General features: G+C 43.4%; 1 protein-coding gene across 4 annotated transcripts in view; it reads left to right on the forward strand.

Annotated features, from left to right (window-relative positions):
• Positions 1 to 18,340, forward strand: part of znf423 (zinc finger protein 423) — a 145,088-nt gene that overhangs the window by 59,933 nt on the left and 66,815 nt on the right. For 2 of the 4 annotated variants that reach the window (XM_071505977.1, XM_071505996.1), the window contains exons 4-18: positions 6,000 to 6,177; positions 6,637 to 6,761; positions 7,008 to 7,089; positions 7,207 to 7,282; positions 7,545 to 7,819; positions 7,924 to 8,207; positions 8,330 to 8,710; positions 9,002 to 9,183; positions 9,910 to 10,449; positions 10,629 to 10,779; positions 11,155 to 11,721; positions 11,837 to 12,021; positions 12,624 to 13,045; positions 13,739 to 13,952; positions 15,571 to 15,652. In XM_071505977.1, the coding sequence (XP_071362078.1) occupies positions 6,000 to 6,177; positions 6,637 to 6,761; positions 7,008 to 7,089; positions 7,207 to 7,282; positions 7,545 to 7,819; positions 7,924 to 8,207; positions 8,330 to 8,710; positions 9,002 to 9,183; positions 9,910 to 10,449; positions 10,629 to 10,779; positions 11,155 to 11,721; positions 11,837 to 12,021; positions 12,624 to 13,045; positions 13,739 to 13,952; positions 15,571 to 15,652 (3,744 nt within the window). Of the gene's footprint in view, positions 1 to 5,999; positions 6,178 to 6,636; positions 6,762 to 7,007; positions 7,090 to 7,206; positions 7,283 to 7,544; positions 7,820 to 7,923; positions 8,208 to 8,329; positions 8,711 to 9,001; positions 9,184 to 9,909; positions 10,450 to 10,628; positions 10,780 to 11,154; positions 11,722 to 11,836; positions 12,022 to 12,623; positions 13,046 to 13,738; positions 13,953 to 15,567; positions 15,653 to 18,340 lie in introns of all 4 variants that reach the window. The other 2 variants (XM_071505967.1, XM_071505987.1) reach the window with 1 other exon arrangement.

The raw sequence follows: 18,340 nt of genomic DNA on the forward strand, positions 1-18,340 counted from the left end.
ATCGGTTGCCATGCCAACCCTTTCTTGTATTCTCTTGTCTAGCTAGCTATCCCAGTGCACAATGTGTAGTATTTGTAAAAGCCTTCAGATGATTGCATCACAGTTGTAAAGCCAGTGAGTGGCCCATTACTTGGATCATGGTCACTGTTATTGTTTTGGCTACTTTATATCTTACACAGTCCAACAAAATAAAGTAATAAAGGCCCCTGGAAGATGGTCTCCGTAAAACAGGATTGCACTTAGTTAGTTGTCCGGTCTGACACTTAAAAAACAAAACAAAACAAAACAAACAAAAAAAACACATCATGCATTTATTAGGACACTGTAGCTCTAGATTCAGGCAGCTGCCGTCTAAATGGTTTCCGGCAGGAATCCAAAAGGATGGACTCGCTATTATTTTAACCTGCAGGATGTTCTTTACAAAAATAAAGGTGGAGCTGTGGAAATGATGACAAACAAGTGGTATGCTTCTTTTCCATGATACTTAACATCGGATGGGATAATTAATTTTACTCTAATTGTGTTTGTGTATGTGTTTGCATGTTTGTTTCTGTGTGTGAGAGAGTGAAGGCAAAAGTGAGTGTGTGCTGGGCTGCCCAGAGTGAGCCAAGGGTGGAAGTTGTTTTTCTGCCCCCTATGGTGAGTCTGGGGCTGTGTGTGTGTGTGTGTGTGTGTGTGTGTGTGTGTGTGTGTGTGTGTGTTCACGCCTGGGGCAGCCTGGGGCCATCGGAGGGGGCCTGGGGAGCGGTGGAAGAAGGGATGAAGTGAGAGAGGGATGGAGGGATAGGAGGTCAGCAGGGGTCTTGTTGGGAAAGGTGCAGGTCTGGGCTGATGGCCAAGCGGAAAGGTGGAAAGGAGAGTTAGATGGTCAGATGGGGGCGGGGGGGGGGTGGAAGGAAGGGAGCAGAAAGGGGAGGTGGGGATAGAAAGACATGCTGAAAGGAGGATTAAAATTTGAGCAGGTAGACAACTAAATGCAAGGTGAACACATTCCTTTTGCTCAAACAGACACTTTTCTTGACAGAATTACATCGGTTTTGGTTTGAAATTGTATCTTATTCCCACAGTTAATCGCATGTTTAACTTAGCAGAGCAAAGTATGTGTCATTCATTTATAATGTTAATTCAGAATTTTCTGTAGGATGAAGGCAGTTTAGCACTTGAAGTAGCTGCACTGGGAGCTGAAACCTTTTTGCTGTTATCAGCTGAGCTGCTTTGATTCAAAGATCAAAGCAATAGAAAAGAGAGAGAGCCTGGCATACATGGCTTGTATTTCCATTTCAGGCATTTAGCCGACGCTGTTATCCAGAGTGAACTAACTGAACTAATGTTCTTCTGTGCTGGTTCCACATCAGCCACACTGAGTCATTTGCTTCAGTTTGTCGCTTTAAACATCACGACCAAGCCCAACAGAAATTTTGATATGCTCTGCAATATTTCAAATATACCTATTGGTTTTTATTTATTAATTAATAATCATTACAAATGAAGAACACAATCATCTCTAAAGTTTCTTTTGTGAAGAGTTCCATCTTGTAAACTCTGCTGCTTTGATATAGTTTCCCTCTGCGTGACAGCCATGACAAAGTTACTGAGTTTGGATAGGGGGCAAGTAGACAGGGGAGGCAGAAACATAAAGAGAGATCGATCAGCGTGTGTGTCTCTTCATTAGTGTTTCACCAAGGCTGTGTCCTCCACACGTTGCCACACTGTCTGGCCTATTAGAGCAACACGCGGGGAGTGTGTGTGTTGTTTGCATGTGTGTGTTTTTGTGTGTGTGTGTGTCTGTTGTTTTCAGGGAGACTTAGGTGGTCCATTCAGGTTCTTTCTGGTCTTTTCAATTTCTTATTACAGACCCCTGGGTCCTCTCCTCTCCTCTCCTCTCTCCTCTCTCCTCTTCTCTCCTCTCCTCTCCTCTTTTTTTTGTCTCCTCTTTCATCCCACCGTCTCTTCCCTCTCCTCTGGAGTTCAGAGTCTGTCCATCTGGAACACCCCCCCTCTCTCTCCCTCAGTCCCGTCCAGGCCCAGACACAGGGGTGAAGGCCAACATCAGTAGGGGCAAAACTGTCAGAGAGACGGAGGGACGGAGGGAGAGATGTCAGCGTTATAATGAGTAACAACATGAAAGCTGACAGAGGGAGGGATCGAGGGAGGGAGGTAGTGGAAGAGAGATGAAGACAGAAGAGTAGAGGGACTGCTGGGGACAGAGGGAGGGATGAAGGATAGAGGGAATGGATGGGAAAGGAGAAGACTGTAGAGTGAGAGATAAAGGGGGAGTGGAGCAGTTGGGGCCCTGTGGTCCTCCGCTCCGCTCCTCTCGTTCATTTTCGTTCGCCAGAGAAGAACAGAAAGGAGGAGGAGGAGACGGGGGTAGGAACAGCGTGTGTCGGCGTCCGCCTGCTTCTGCCTGTTTCTCTCTTTTTTTTCAACTTCTTTTTCTCGCTCTGTTTTTTTTTTCCAATCCCCCCTCCCTAAACCATCCATACTCCTCATCTTCTCTCCTCTCGAGGATTCTTCTCTAATTTAACTTTTCATTGAAATTTTCTTCGCTCCCCCCTCCCCATCCTCCAGTTTCTCCCAGTTTGCCATTCGGCCTTGTCTTGCCAGGTCCCCTCGCGGCTGACTGACAAAGGCGCCGTTAAAAAGCCGTGTGATCCTCCATTTTAGCGCCAGCCACGCTAGTCAGAGGATTAGGGCTCTTTAATGACGCTAATCTCTCCTCCCCTACTTTCTCAACACCCCCCCCCCAAAAGTGATTTCTCCCTCTTGCTCGAACTGAGTCTCTTGTCTTGTTGAGTCTCTCTCTTCCTCCCACTTTCCCACCTCTGACACATTACAATTTAACTGACTCATACTGGTGTGCCTGTAATGGCCCACATGTGTTCGGACCAGCGCTGTGAAGAAACACTCATTGTATTTAGCTGGGGTTCATTTACTCCCTCTTCTTCTCTACTTTATTTTTTCTAACATGCTGAACCACAACTGACCATTTTGGCTTGAGAATTTCTTTGTGTCTGGTGTTTGACTGTGCACTCTGTCTTTCTGGTTATTGTTAAGTGAATCTTTTCAGACAAAAGGTAAGAGGTTACGATCTGTGTTTGAAACTGTATCACTCCTCCTTCTCAGGCTACACTAAGAGACTTGACCCTGTTGTGCGTGCAGCAGGGGGTGTCTGGATTGATGTTTTATAGACACTCGTTTTAACACCAGCCTGACTCCATTTAGATGGTACATTCATTAGTGTAGTTTTGTATGCTACCATTGAATCCAGACTTCTATTGATGTCACTTGCACGAACAGCAGTGACTTCTGTCTGGTCTGCCTTATAATGATTATAAACTGTTTATGTAGTCTTCAGATTTGAGGCCAAGGTTGTGAGGTAGAAATCAATAACATATAAAAAAAACTTACACTGTTTCTGTGTAAATCACTGAAGCTGCCTCAGCTTGCTACGGCATTTTTTTTAATGACAGTTGGGTTTAGTGCACATACTGTACATCACGACAGATGTTTGGATTTCTCATAATGTTGTGCCCATTCAAACTGTCGAAAACGGCTGAACCACATTTACCCTGCTTGCTTTGGACCTATATCACTTGTGCAAAGACAAATAACTCAGGGTTGCTGCAAATGACAATAATTTTTAGGAATGCTGTGATTCAGTACGCTGGATTGATTTCAGCACTGGCTAGCACTAGCACTAGCTCAGTGAGTTGCAGGCAATGAGCCATGCAGATTTTATCAGCAGATACTTTGAGTTAAGGTTTCAGAATCAGTATAAGTTTCATTTTTCTTATTATTTTTTATCATGAATTTGTCAGTTATGTATGTAAGTCCAAAACCCAAAGATACAGTGATCTAAAACAGGAAAAAGCTGTAAACACTCTCATTTCAGAAACATGAAGCAGCAAATATACAGTGTAATATGATTATCAAAACTGTTGATCAGTTTCCAATCACCAAAGTGTTTAATTGACCAATCAGTTTGGTAATAAAATAAATAGTTCAGCTGTCTACTGATGACCACTAAAAATCAGCAAACTGAGGGACAACCTCATTTCTGCATGAGGGGTTACTATTACTACTACTACTTACTATAATCAGCGAGAAAAACTTGGAGAAATAAGCAAAATTTATCAGAAACATGTCACAAAATTATACTTTTCCGTTCATCTGCTGAGTTTGAATTTAAAGATTTCCCTCAATATCTTTCTGTATCCTCCTCTCAAGTCATCATATCTCATTCTCACTCTTCATTCACTCATTTTTTTCTGATTTATGGTTCTACTGAGCAGTCATGTCTAATCACTGTGTGGAGTACTGTAGAATGACATGTTGTTTGTTTTCTCCTTTCACCCTGTCAACACTTCCATGCACTTCCTCATCCTCCTTCCTTCCCTCATGCTCGCAGTTTTTCTGCTTCTCCCCATCTGTCCCTCTTACTCACTCACTGTCTTTCTCTCTCATCCTCTCTCTCTCTCTCTCTCTCTCTCTCTCTCTCTCTCTCTCTCTCTCTCTCTCTCTCTCTCTCTGTCTGTTGCCTTACTCTTAGGCTTCATGTTGACATCTCTATTCCTTATATTTTCTCAAGCCCATTTTGACTTTCATTCTTGCTTCCAGTCAAATTTATAATTCATGCTTTTACAATTTTTTTAAGCCAGACCCCCCTGCAGAGTTCTATTTGCTCATTGCAGTGCCTACATTTTCCCGGCGATCGATTCATCACAAGAATCTGTTTTCCACCCCCTCTCTGCAAGGCGTAGTACACAGTAGACTAGATGCACACACACACACACACACACACACACACAGACACACAGAAGACACACAAGATTGTGGTAGGAGTTGGCTGAGGTAAAACGTTGTGTGCTTTTGAGAGGTTTCTAAAATTATCAGGAGAAACTTCTGTCTATGCTCATGTGTTTGCACTGCAAAAATATTGGCCTTAAGATGAATTTTGGCACAAGTCATGTCTAACTTTCTCCACTCTCCCTCCATCCTATCACTCTAGTTTCCTTATTTTCTCTCTTTGATTTGTTGCTGGCCTGGCTGTTAGCTATTAGATGAAAGCAGAGAAAACAGCATCTTCTTTCCTCTCATCTCCTCCCTCTTTACATTTTTCAGGCAAATGCTAAATAGCCTCACTGTGCTGCTTCACAGAGCGCACAAAGACGGACAGAACAATATCAAGCATTATTCAGCCCCCTCCTTTGTTGCCTCAAATCCATTCTGAAGTGTCTATTAAAGGAGTCGTGGCCTTTTTTGTCGCCTCTGTTCCAGACTACACAGTAGGGGAAAAAAAGAGGGAGAGAGGAAAAAAGGAAAAGAGCAATGCATAATCTCCTATGTATGACAGATAAAGGGAGTGAATATCGCCATCTTTCCGCTCTGCTCTCCACATCTCCTAATCGCTTTTCCGACGTTTCAATCTGCCAGGGCCCTAATGAAAATATGATGAGGCGGATCTATGGTCCTTGGGGACGGATGGAGGGATGGGAGGGGAGGGGAGGTGAGGGGAGGGATGGAACAAGGGATGGCTGCAGAGGGAGGATGAAGGGAGAGAAAATACACTCTGTCCTTATTTCTGGGCTCCGTCGGGGATACATAGTTCTTGGAGCTTTCTATTTAGATGTTGCTGCTGCCGGAGTGTGTCTCTCTCTCTTCTGTTTCATTCTCTCTCTTTATCTCTGCCATCCTCATTTTCCCTCTATATTTGTGTGTGTGTAACTAGAATAAATGTGTTTATTTTTTTGTTCATATCCTCTTTTTTTTTTTCATTTGAACTCCCACAGGCTGTCTCTCCCGCCTTTTGCCTTCCAAGAAAGATGTGACTTCTTCTTAATCATTGTAATGCTCCTGCTTTTACCCCAAGCTTTTCTGTCTGTGCTCACCTGTCTCTGTTCTTTTGTACTCCAGCAGCGGTGTACAAAAAATGCAGTTTTTGTGTAGTTTTTTTTTTTTATTGCTTAACATTTTCTGTGTCTGCCTGTCTCTGCCAGACGGTGATGATGATCCAGCAGGGCTGTCCTGGGTGCCTTCCTCACCCTCCAGTAAAGACGTAGCATCTCCCTCTCAGATGCCCGATGGCTGCTGTGACCTTGGCATGGCCACTGGCGGCGAGGAGGAAGGAGGCGCTGGTCTGCCGTACCCCTGCCAGTTCTGTGACAAGTCCTTCAGGTATCAAACTTACACATTTGGTTGCCCAAGATGCTGCAGATGCCACCTCTGAAACACTGAAACACACTTTGAATTGTAGGCCATAACACCAATGCCATGTTTGGATGTTTAGTTGCATTCTCATATCCCACTCATGAATATCAATAAGAACATGAATAAACAGTATTCTCAGCATCACCATGGTAACATAGACCACTAAGGCAAACAGCGAAAGGAATGAGGTGAATACATTTCTCACTTTTCTCTCCAGGGACTAACTCAAGACCCACTTTAAGAACAGCTGTCACATACACCACAAAGTCATCATCATAATCTTCCATATTACTCTTCCTCCCTATGTGTTTGCTCTGTTCTTCTTTTCCCTTCTTATTGCTGATAATAAATAATTAAATAATTAAGTGATTAATGAGTCTTCATATAATGGCTGTTTATCATCTGTCTCCTCTTCATCCCCCTCAGCCGTCTGAGCTACCTGAAGCGACATGAGCAGATCCACAGCGACAAGCTGCCTTTCAAGTGCACCTTCTGCAGCCGTCTGTTTAAACACAAGAGGAGCAGAGACCGCCATGTCAAACTCCACACAGGTGAGTGCGGAAAATAATCTCCACTCTGCATCAGAGTGCTGCTTTATTTTTTCTCCCATGTGGTAAAAATAAGGAAAAGTAAAGAAACCATCAGAATTAGACTTTAGTTTTAAGATTTTCCTCCAGCAATGGCAACGTATTCTGTTTGTCACTGGTGTCAATGTGCTCTAACTGTCTGAGATGTTTGTAACATCCATAATGAAACTATTCTCTGAAGTTGCCATCTCTGTCTGTCAACTGATACAGGAGACAAGAAGTATAGTTGTCAGGAGTGTGAAGCTGCATTCTCTCGCTCTGATCACCTGAAGATCCATCTCAAGACACACAGGTAACTGCTTCTGATCTTTTTGTCATGAAATCTGTACTTAGAAATTGCTTTTGATTAATGATTGATTTTTCTGAGTCCGATTTGTGACTATTTTTCTCTTTAAATTCCCACCTTCAGCTCCAGCAAACCGTTCAAGTGCAGTGTGTGTAAACGTGGCTTCTCCTCCACCTCATCGCTGCAGAGCCACATGCAGGTGAAGAGTTGATTATATGTATAGATTTTGTTTTTTAATTTAAATGTTACCTTTAAAATGACCTTTTCTTCTTGTTATTGTTGCTAGTGTGCTTACTCCAAAATAAGATACAAAGGATCAAAACAAGAAAGTTGTACAATTACCTTTATTGCATTTCTTTTTAACAAGTTCAGACAAACCCTGGCTTTCTGCCATCACCTTCTGACAGAATATTTTGCAACACATGGCTCTTTAAAGCTTGACCACTGTCTGACTCTGGCAGGCCCACCGCAAGAACAGAGAGCATCTTGCACTGAGGAGTGAGAAGGACGGAGGAAAGAAGGGAGGAGATGGTGACCTGGAGCAGGACCTGTACATGTGTGATTATTGTGAAGACACATTCAGCCAGACTGAGGAGCTAGAGAAACACGTCCTGACCAGACACCCCCAGCTGTCTGACAGAGCCGACTTGCAATGCATCCACTGTCCTGAGATCTTTCTGGACGAGGCTTCTCTCCTCACACATATTGAAACACAGCACGCCAACCGCAAGCACAAGTACTGCAGAGCTTTGCCTTCGAACATTTTCAAACTACTTAGTTTCATTGATGTGAAAATGCTGGATTGGAAAAAAATATACTGGTCTTTTTCTGTTTCCCCAGGTGTCCTGTCTGTTCAGAACAGTTCCCCTCCGTGGAGGATGTCTACTGCCACCTAGACAGCCATCGGCAGCCTGACTCCTCCAATCACAGCGCTGCCAGTCCTGACCCTGCACTGGGCAGTGTGGCCTCTATGAGCTCAGCCACTCCAGACTCCAGCGCCAGCCTGGAGAGAGGCTCCACACCTGACTCTACGCTAAAACCCATCCAGGGCAGCGAGCGAGGCCGCAGAAGAGGCACTGACACTGGGGAAGAGATTGGGATAAGCCTGGTTCATCAAGGTGGAGGTATGGAAGTCACTTATCTACAGAGTGACCAATGCACATGTCTTGATTTGACTTCATGGTTGAAAAGCTTAGGCTACAACTCTGTTTCTCTAAAGTTGCATTTTATCTCTCCATCTCTACAGGTGGAGGAGGGAACTGGGGAAAAGTGACATACTCTTGTCCTTACTGCTCAAAGAGAGACTTCCACAGTCTGGCGGTGTTGGAGATCCATTTAAAGACCATCCATGCAGATAAGCCGCAGCAGAGCCATACGTGTCAACTCTGTTTGGACACTCTGCCAACACTCTACAATCTCAATGAGCATGTGCGCAAAGCCCACCGTGCCAGTGGAGGAAATGTAGGCACGACAGCAGCAGCTTTCCCCCTGCTGCAGTTCACTAATGTCACAGCTTTCCACTGCAACTACTGTCCAGACATGTTTGGAGACATCAACTCTCTGCAAGAACACATCAGAGTGTCCCACTGCCTGCCTGGTGGGATTGTGGCAGGATCCACCACATTAGGTGTGTTTGTGAAAGGTGACACTCTACACACACTAATAATGAAAATTGCCCTAAAATATGTCAAAGTTTGTGTGTTAGTTTGTCACTGTTGATTTAATGTGCTTGCATGGTTCCCAGACTGAGAAAGGTTAAACAAAGGCTGCTGTAATATATATAGCATGATTAGTATTTGGTTAAGCAGCTAGTTATATTATTTCGAATATCCTGTTGTGAAAATAACAGGTACACTATCTTGATTTACTGTAATTGTTATTATTGTAACACTCTAACTTAATCCATCCTCCATCTTAGAAGGGAACCATGCGTTCTTCTGCAACCAGTGCTCCATGGGATTCCTGACGGAGTCTTCGCTGACAGAACACATTCAGCAGACACACTGCAACTCAGCTGCAGGGGGAGGAGCAGCATCTGGAGGAGTGGTGGCCAAACTGGAGTCTCCTGTACTTCAGGCGGCATCTCAGTCCTTCATGGAGGTGAGAATCAAGAATTAGTCAAGATTTGCATTTTAAAAACAACATTTTTACCAGAGATGATAAGAGGTGATGGGATAAACAGTAGCTTGCCTATGTATCAGTTGTTGAGCTGATTAGCAAAAAGCTGGTTCCTATTTAATTAGGCATTTTCTGTACTTTCTCATGAACCTGATGAAGCGTTAAGTGACTTGAAACATATTGCTCATGTAAGAGAAACATTTTCATTATTATATGATTAATAATTTTTTCATGTTGAGCATGCAGGTAATGAGTCACTGCACATCTGACCTCTTGCCCCATAGTTCAACACATAATTGGATCTGGAGGAAGTTGCAGACTAAATGTTTAATTTCTTGGTTCGTGATCACTGTTGCTGGGCAGTAATTATATATGCCATAAAAGAGAAAATGCCCGCACACTGCTTTCTTGCTCCACTGTGTTATTTTATTATATGTCCTCATAAACTTGGGCTTTAAAAGTCAAAAAGAGATGCGACTGTGTAGTGTTCACTGTCTGCTAATAAGTGAACCTCGGTTTTTATGTGTGAGCTTGCAGAGTTATGGGGACGACTATAATTTATAGCCTGTGTTTGTATCTGGCTCTCTTTCTCTCTCTTGCCCTTTCCATATCTTTCCCATCTTCTCTTTTACTCTCCATGGACTAAATAACAGTATATGTCACTGTACAATAATTTAAAAAAAGTAAAGAGTTATTGTCCATGTACAGGTTTACTCCTGCCCTTACTGCACCAATTCTCCTATCTTCGGCTCGCTCCTCAAGCTCACCAAGCACATAAAGGAGAACCACAAGAACATCCCACTGGCGAACAACAAACGGCAGGCGAAGGTTGCAGACTTAAGCCCAGCCTCGTCTGATGTGGAGATCTCCTCCCCGAAACGCCACAGACTCGGAGGCGACTCCACCCCCTCGATGGGGAGCAACGGGGACTACCCATGCAACCAGTGTGACCTGCGATTTGCCAGCTTTGAGGGTTTCCAGGCCCACCTGAAGTCACACCTGGAGATGCTGCTGAGACGCCAGTCCTGCCCCCAGTGCAACAAGGAGGACTTTGAATCCCAAGAGGCATTGCTTCAACACCTGACAGTGCACTACACCACCACATCAACCCAGTATGTGTGTGAAAGCTGCGATAAACAGTTCTCCTCGGTGGATGACCTGCAGAAACACCTGCTGGACATGCACACGTTTGTCCTGTACCACTGCACCCTCTGCCAGGAGGTCTTTGACTCAAAGGTCTCCATACAGGTGAATGAGACAGCCTCCTACATGTGGCCTGTTACCCTTTTCATTTTTACAAAGATTACTCACATCAGTGCATGAACAAGGAAATGTGTGAGGTAGATATTTGTAAACAAGAACACAATCCTAAAACACAGAAGTTCATTATCTTAAAATGCTTCTTTCTTCGGCCTGCTCTCATCCAGGTGCATTTAGCAGTGAAGCATAGCAATGAGAAGAAGCTGTTTCGCTGCACAGCCTGCGCCTGGGATTTCAGGAAGGAGACTGATCTTCAGCTCCATGTTAAGCATAACCATCTGGGCCAACGGTCAGGCCTCCCAGGGGGGCTCGGAGCAGGTACAGTACACCTTTCCTTGGATTGTGGCAAAGTTTCATTAAAAGCGTATTGGCGGCTCACCTGGTAGAGCATACCACTAAGGCTTAGTCCTAACTGCAGCGGCCCGGGGTTCCAATCCGGCCTGTGCCTGCATGTCATCCCCTCTCTCTCTCCCCAACTTTCCTGTCTTTCTCTCACTGTACCTAAAGGCATAAAAAGCCAGAAAAAAAATTATAAAAAGAAATAAATAGTAAAACTACAAACAAAACATAATAAAGAGAAGAGAGTCCACCAAAGAAACCAACACAAAAATGATGGGTTGTACAGTGTTTCCTTGACAGCAGTCCTGCAGGGTAGATTGAGCTTGAATCTACAACTTAATTCTTGTCTCACAGGACTCAAGCCTCGAAAGTGCATCTTCTGTGGGGAGACGTTTGGGACAGAGGTAGAGCTCCAGTGTCACATCACTACGCACAGCAAGAAGTTCACATGCCGCTTCTGCGGCAAAAATTTCCATGCCATCTCACTGCTAGAAAGACACCTGAGGGAGAAGCATTGCATCTTCGATGGTGGCAACATCACTGGCAATGGAGGTGGTACAGGGAGCAGTGGGAGCCAGAATGGGACGCCCAATGGGCTGGCGCAGTCCTCCAAGCGAGGAGGAGGAGGAGGAGGTGGAGGAGGAAGTAGTGGCAGCGGAGGTGTTGAAAGAACAACGGTGGTGGCTGCTGAACAAGCCGACCTGCAGAACATGTTGCTGAAGGGTGGAGTTGTGGGAGGAGGAACAGGCCAGGGGGCGGACACAGCCAACAGCCATGAGGCAAGCGGGGGTGAGGAGGAGCTGGACAATTCAGAGCCCATGTATGCCTGTGATATCTGCGGGGCGGCCTACACTATGGAGTCACTTCTTCAGAACCACCGGTTGCGTGACCACAACATCCGACCAGGAGAAGATGATGCTGGTAACGACTAATTTTTTCTGCCTCTCTTCTTGTTTTGTAGCAGTTAGTTTTGCCAATTTATTTCATCACTATGATATTTAAATGATGGCTATAATAATCATGCATTGTGTACTAGGTTCTCGAAAGAAGAAGGCGGACTTCATCAAAGGGAACCACAAGTGCAACGTGTGTTCGAGAACTTTCTTCTCTGAGAATGGGCTTCGTGAGCACGCTCAGACACACCGTGGCCCCACAAAACACTACATGTGTCCAATATGTGGCGAGCGTTTCCCCTCTCTGCTAACCCTCACTGAACACAAGGTGTGTCTACTGCTTTTCAGTCTGTATTACTACAGGTTTGTGTGTCTTTTGAGGTATCTATGTTTTAGTGTATAATTTAGAGGTTTATGCAGAAAGAACGAACATAGTGTGGATGCCTCACAGGTATAACAACACAGCTGTCTGCGTAGACACACATTATTGCTTCTCTCCTGTGTTACATTTTGTTGCTTTCTGTCTGTGTTTCTGTCTTTTGATCCTGAAACTTCTTTGGCTGCTTTGAATTTAGACCTAAAAAATTTTTAAATTGTCCTTAGAGAGGCAATTTGTGCTGCACCACAATACAGGAAAATGTTTGCATATTTAAAAAATGTAGCCTATTGTGTAATGCAGCTATAGTGATTTATTATCACAACAGAGTTTTATTATGTTTATGTAAAAGATTATGAAAGACATATTTTACAGTGATAATGATTTAAAAATGATGATAATAATAATAATTCTAATAATAACAACAATAATAATAACAATAAGGGTTTTCATGTACCACCATAAAGTATTAGTTATGATAAATAGCCAATACATTTGGTATTATTACTTCCCTCATTATACTTATGATTCCTGTGTATACCCCCTCTCTCCAGGTGACCCATAGTAAGAGCCTGGATACAGGAACCTGTCGAATCTGTAAGATGCCCCTGCAGAGTGAGGAGGAGTTTATAGAGCATTGCCAGATGCACCCGGACCTTCGAAACTCCCTTACCGGCTTCCGCTGTGTCGTCTGCATGCAGACCGTCACCTCCACCCTGGAGCTGAAGATCCACGGCACCTTCCACATGCAGAAGCTTTCCAGTGGTTCTGCACTTGGAGGAGCTGGAGGAGGAGGTGGGAATGGAGGAGTAGGTGGAGGGAACGGCTCAGCCTCTTCTTCCCCTAACGGGCAGCTGCAGCAGCATAAGCTGTATAAATGCGCCTTCTGCCTAAAGGAGTTCAAAAACAAAGGGGAGCTGGTGAAGCTGGATGTCAATGGCCTGCCTTATGGCCTCTGTGCTGGCTGCATGAGCAGGTAGGTAGCCTTCTAATTAGGTAGATTCCTACCATAGGCTGAAGAAAATAGTGCCGGTTGAGATCAATCATTTCTTTCAAGATATTTGGAAGTTTGGATTTGGGTGCATTGCTTGCTACTGTCTCTCTCAGTTACTGGGCAAGAAGCCTGAGTTGAGCTGAGATAGGACAAGCAACCAGTGACTACTTTGACTGTAACAGGCTTAGACACCCATCAGTTAAGTTAATAGACACAAAAATAGTTATCTTTTAGTCTTTCTACCTTGGTAATGAAACCATGATTCAAGACAGACAAGTAAATGTACATATTAGATGCTGATTATTGGAAAACTGTAGGGAAAAATGTTTGGAAAGAGAGTGTTCCTCATTAGCTGCCTGTTGCAGTCTTTTGACCATTTCGAATGATAATTTCCTATTCTGTTCATCATCTCTTGATATGTGGTACAAGTGCAGTGATTTATGGAGTCTGAAACATATATGTTCATATATTTCAGTTTTTCTCCTCTGCAACGGTGTTCACATATTTTCTAGTATTCCTATAAAAAAGGCTTCAGATGTAGTTGGGAGCTTAATCCTTTCATAAACATACAGTACAGCAAAACATATGTTAACATACAAACACCTGTATTTTTGTTGAGCAACTGTTTCCATTGCTGAAATCAGCTAAAATTAAACAAATGTTCAATCAATTCAGGGGCACGAATGGCCAGAGCCCGAGCCAGGGAGGAGCTGCCACACCCGGGGACACGCAGGGAGAGAAGGCTATTGCCGGGCTGAGGTGTCCAGAGTGTGGGGTGAAGTTTGAATCCCTGGAAGACTTGGAGAGTCACGTCCAGACAGATCACCCCGAGGTCAGCCCTGAAACCAGCGCAGCAGGAAAGAAGGCTGAGGCTTCACCTGCACCGAAGGTGAGACAGAATAGACTGAGATAAGACAGGGAAATAAATGTTTTTATATCAATTGTTGAATGGCACGTCTACTGATAACATCTCAAACCACGTCTTTGCTATTGCTTGTTCCTGTGGGGAGAAGGAAGTATGGTTATATGAATAGATCAGTTTTGCATCTTAAATATGAATGTCTGTGTTCTCCTAGACAAAACCATCAGATAAGATTGGCAAGACTGAGAGTGCAGTGGAGTAGATGAAACATTACACACCACAATGATGGCAGTATTGCATTTGAAATTCATGTAAATAAGATAAGCAGCATTTAACAGATGGAGACATTTTCAGGAGTGCAAGAGACTCAAAAATCCTGCTGACTGTATGTTTCCATGAGTTGTGTGTGTGCGTGAAGTGTTGATGCGTGCTACCGCTTTTGTGTCTGTAGCTTGCATACGTGTGCGTGTGTGTATGTCGGTGTGTGTCAGCTGAGCCCCACTGGGTCCTGCGGCTGGGGCGTGCTGAGGCATTGTGGGAGCTGTTCGCTCTACTTGATATTGACAGTCAGGCTCCCCGGGACCTGCCGTGTGTCTATGTGTGTGAGAGTGTGTAGTTCGAAGTGCGCATGTGTGTGTGTTAGAGACAGTTCCCAGGGACCCTCTGTCTTACCTGCACCTTTGTTTCTGCTTAGTCTAACAGCACAAAGAAGACAAAGTAGGGTTTCTGTGTGTGTGTGTGTGTGTGTGTGTGTGTGTGTGTGTACTCAGTCTAGCAGGCTGAAGTGGGAGAGAGAGATAGTGGAAGTGGGGCCTTTGTGTATTTTGTATGTGTTTGTGCATGAGTGATCGCTGTGTGCTATGAATGGATAAGCAGAGCCTCTGCTTCTCTCTCTCCTTGTTTCTGTGTCTCTCACCCTTGTTTCTCTGCCTCTTTCTGTATCTCTTTCTTTCTCTCTTGTCTTCTTTTCTTACACTCTCATTCCTTCTGTTTCTGTTTCATTGCTTCTTCCCTTAATCTTTTTCCTGTTCACTCCCTCCCTTATTAATTTCTGTCTCTCTCTTTCTCTGCAGAGGCCTTTCGTGTGTGTGTGTGTGTTTGTGTGTGTGTGTGTGTGTGTGTGTGTGTGCGTGTGTGTGTGTAACTGCATACCTCTTCTTCCTTTCACCAAGTCTCCAAAGATTTGGATTTTCAGCTTGATTAGTGTGAGACTTCGTGTGGGGGATACAACTATCATGTTGATGGTTTGCTGTGAATATGACAAAAATGTAACTATTATTTTCTAATGCTTGACATTTTTTAAGCATTAAACTGTTTTAACATTTCAGTTTTCTATTAGTTCTTGCTATTCTCAAATACCCTGTTCATTTATGAGCCGGGGGGTCTATTTTCTTTTCATTTTTCCTTTCTTTTACAGGAAAATAGGAAAATTTATGCCCTTTCACAACTATTCAACTCTTGGGTAGATTATAAAAAGTTATATATAACTTTATATTGAATAATGACATAATATGATGTTTAATGGTGATTTATGTACTGTTTGTGCCCTTTCAACTTGAATTCATCAGAATAAAAATCTTTTCTTTTTTTTGAAACAAACAAAAGTTAATGTTTTTGGTGTTTGTGTGTCTTTATGTTATAGAAGAAGACCTACCAGTGTATTAAATGCCAAATGACGTTTGAGACAGAAAGAGAAATCCAGATTCACGTCGCGAATCACATGATCGGTGAGTGAGGCACAGCTCTTTCTCTCTGTCTTATTTGTGTGTGTGTGTGTGACTGTGTGTTATCCTAATGACTGTGAATGTCACATCTCTTCCTTTTGACTCTCCCTTTAATAGCACACCTACACTGCCACTGCCACACACATTTCATTTAACACACACATGAAGTCACACAGACTCAGATACGGAGGTGTGAGACAGACAGGTGAAAGCTCTTTTTGACTTGTGTGCTTCCTGGACCAGCTGTTGTGCAATTTATCACTTAGCTGCACCTCCGAGGGTTGGAGAACTTAACTTAGAAAACAGTAGAGAATACGGATAAAACTTTCCACTCTGAGTGTAAAATGAATTTTTCTCAAGAGTGACAACTTAATATACAGTAATCATTCAGACATGAAATACTTGGATGTTCATGCAGGTAGACAATGTACACTTACGGCAATGTTATATCGTGATTATCACCATTGTACAGGATTTAAAGGAGTAAGGTTGTGAGAACATGGCCAGAGAGATTTTTACAAACGTATTAGACATTAATGTATAATTCAGTGTCTTGGTGCTCTTAACCTAAATGTGTTCCCTGCAGCCAAGCAATTACAGATATACTGTCATATCCATTGGAACTGCCAACAAAGGGAGAGACAGCAGCAGAAAAACATGCTCAGCAGGCATTAAGCTAATGCATATAACTTAGCCTAGCTAACAATTTCAGTTTAAAATGACATTTTTTGAGAGTGGCTGGGACAGCAAAAGCACTTAGACCCTGTTATACTGTGGTGCTCCTCAAGCAGTGAACTGTGTGGTCAGAAACAAATGCATTAGAGAATGTACTCTAATGTGTATGACTAAGACACTGCAAATACATGTAGCGTTAGTCATTGCTATGTGTCTGGCCAGCTGCTTTTGTATGAAAGAAAATAAGGAAAAGATCCAGAGCCAGAGGCACTAGAGTGATGTAATACTTTTTCATTTTGGTCCCATTATCACCTGTTAATGGCTGAGAAAGGATGTGTGTGTGTGTGTAAGTGTGTGAGAGAGTGCACCTGTTCTAAGTGGCATATGCATGTGTTTAACGAAAAATTTGTGTTTAACTAAAACTGCCTTTGTATTTTGGAGTCTATGTTCTTTTATGAGTTTCCCCTGTGACAGTTTGTTCTGCTCGTTACTAATTTGCTGCCTTAGCGTCTCTGTCGTCACGGAGATTAACGAGGTGGGGCCCGTGAGTTGTGCTGGGGAACAAACGCTCTCTCCCCCAACCCTTAGCCCCACAGCAGACCTGACAGACAATCCCAGAGTCACTGATGTAGTCTGAGGTGTGTGTGTATATGAAATTGAGGTAGAGCAAGAGTCTGTGTGTGTGTGTGTGTGTGTGTATATGTGAGAGAGAGAGAGAGAGAGAGAGTGCTGACATTGCTCTGAGTCATCTAGTAATGTCTGGAGACGTTAGAAGAGAGAATTGAAACAGAAGTACAGCTGGAGTAACTTTTACTTCTTTCCCCTGTGGTCCACACACTCTCACACACAGTAATGCACTCTCTGTCTCACACACACAATCAGGGATACACAAACACAGGAACAAACTTTCTCACACATGCACACGCGCCACCCACATAAAAGGACACACAGTATATATTCTTTTACCTACTGTCTTCCACCTTCTTCCCTGCATTACTGAAACAACCTCCTTTCATCCTTTCAGCTTTTGTCCGCTGCCCTCTCCATGTATTCCTGCGACCTTCTCCTGTCAGCTCCTAACCCTTTTTCATCGCCTTCCATTTCTTCCATCTCAGCTCTGTTCCTCCACCCTGAGAGTCCTGCCATTCGTCCCGTCTTTTCTCCCAGTGTTTCTCTGCCTTGTCTGATGGGTAACTCATCCTCCTCCCTGCTCCTGCCTCTCACTCTTCATGTATCTTGTCCCAGGATGCACCATCTCTCTCTCTCTCTCTCTCTCTCTCTCTCTCTCTCTCTCTCTCTCTCTCTCTCTCTCTCTCTCACACACACACACTCTCACACACACAGACATGTTCCACTATCCCTAATGCTAACCATTACAAATAAATGTTGTACTCTAACCATAACTTAAACCCAATTCTGACCCTAACCCTAAAACCAAGTCTTAACCCGCAAAAAGCAGATTCAACCCTCATTTTATGTCCCCATGGATTAGTGTGCATTAATGTTAAAGTCTCCATTGCATTATATGAACATGAACACACACACACACACACACAGTGGTGGCAGTTTTGGGTTAATTAACATGCTAATTATGTGAAAAGCTAGCACAGATTAATTATGAAATTGAGGCAGATTATTTTTAAGACCTGCCCAGCTCCTATTATTATATTTCCTTAATGAAGAAGGAAGCGAAGCAAATTCTAGACACTAGAAAAGAAAAATATATTGGAAAGATCTCATTTGGTGTAAAAGCATTGGTGGTGAGAAAATGAAAAAAAAGAAGATGTAAATTTTTTGTCTTTTTTTTTTTTCTTCCTTTCACTGCAGATCTTTACTTGATCTCTGTTTTCTCTGAGCTTCAACATGTGACACAGTCATGAATACAAGCATCCTTGGCCTCACTGAGATCATGAAGTCAGCTTTATATTACATGTTCTCCCAAACACAGGTTTACCTGTGCCGAGCAAAGATAAAGTTTTGAATTCTGCATCGTGTTAAGAAACTAATAATTTATGC

This window comes from Trachinotus anak, unplaced genomic scaffold (assembly GCF_046630095.1).
Source record: "Trachinotus anak isolate AG129_WGS33_773 ecotype Australia unplaced genomic scaffold, CSIRO_AGI_Tana_v1 ptg000002l, whole genome shotgun sequence".
Classification (NCBI taxonomy): Eukaryota; Metazoa; Chordata; class Actinopteri; order Carangiformes; family Carangidae; genus Trachinotus; species Trachinotus anak.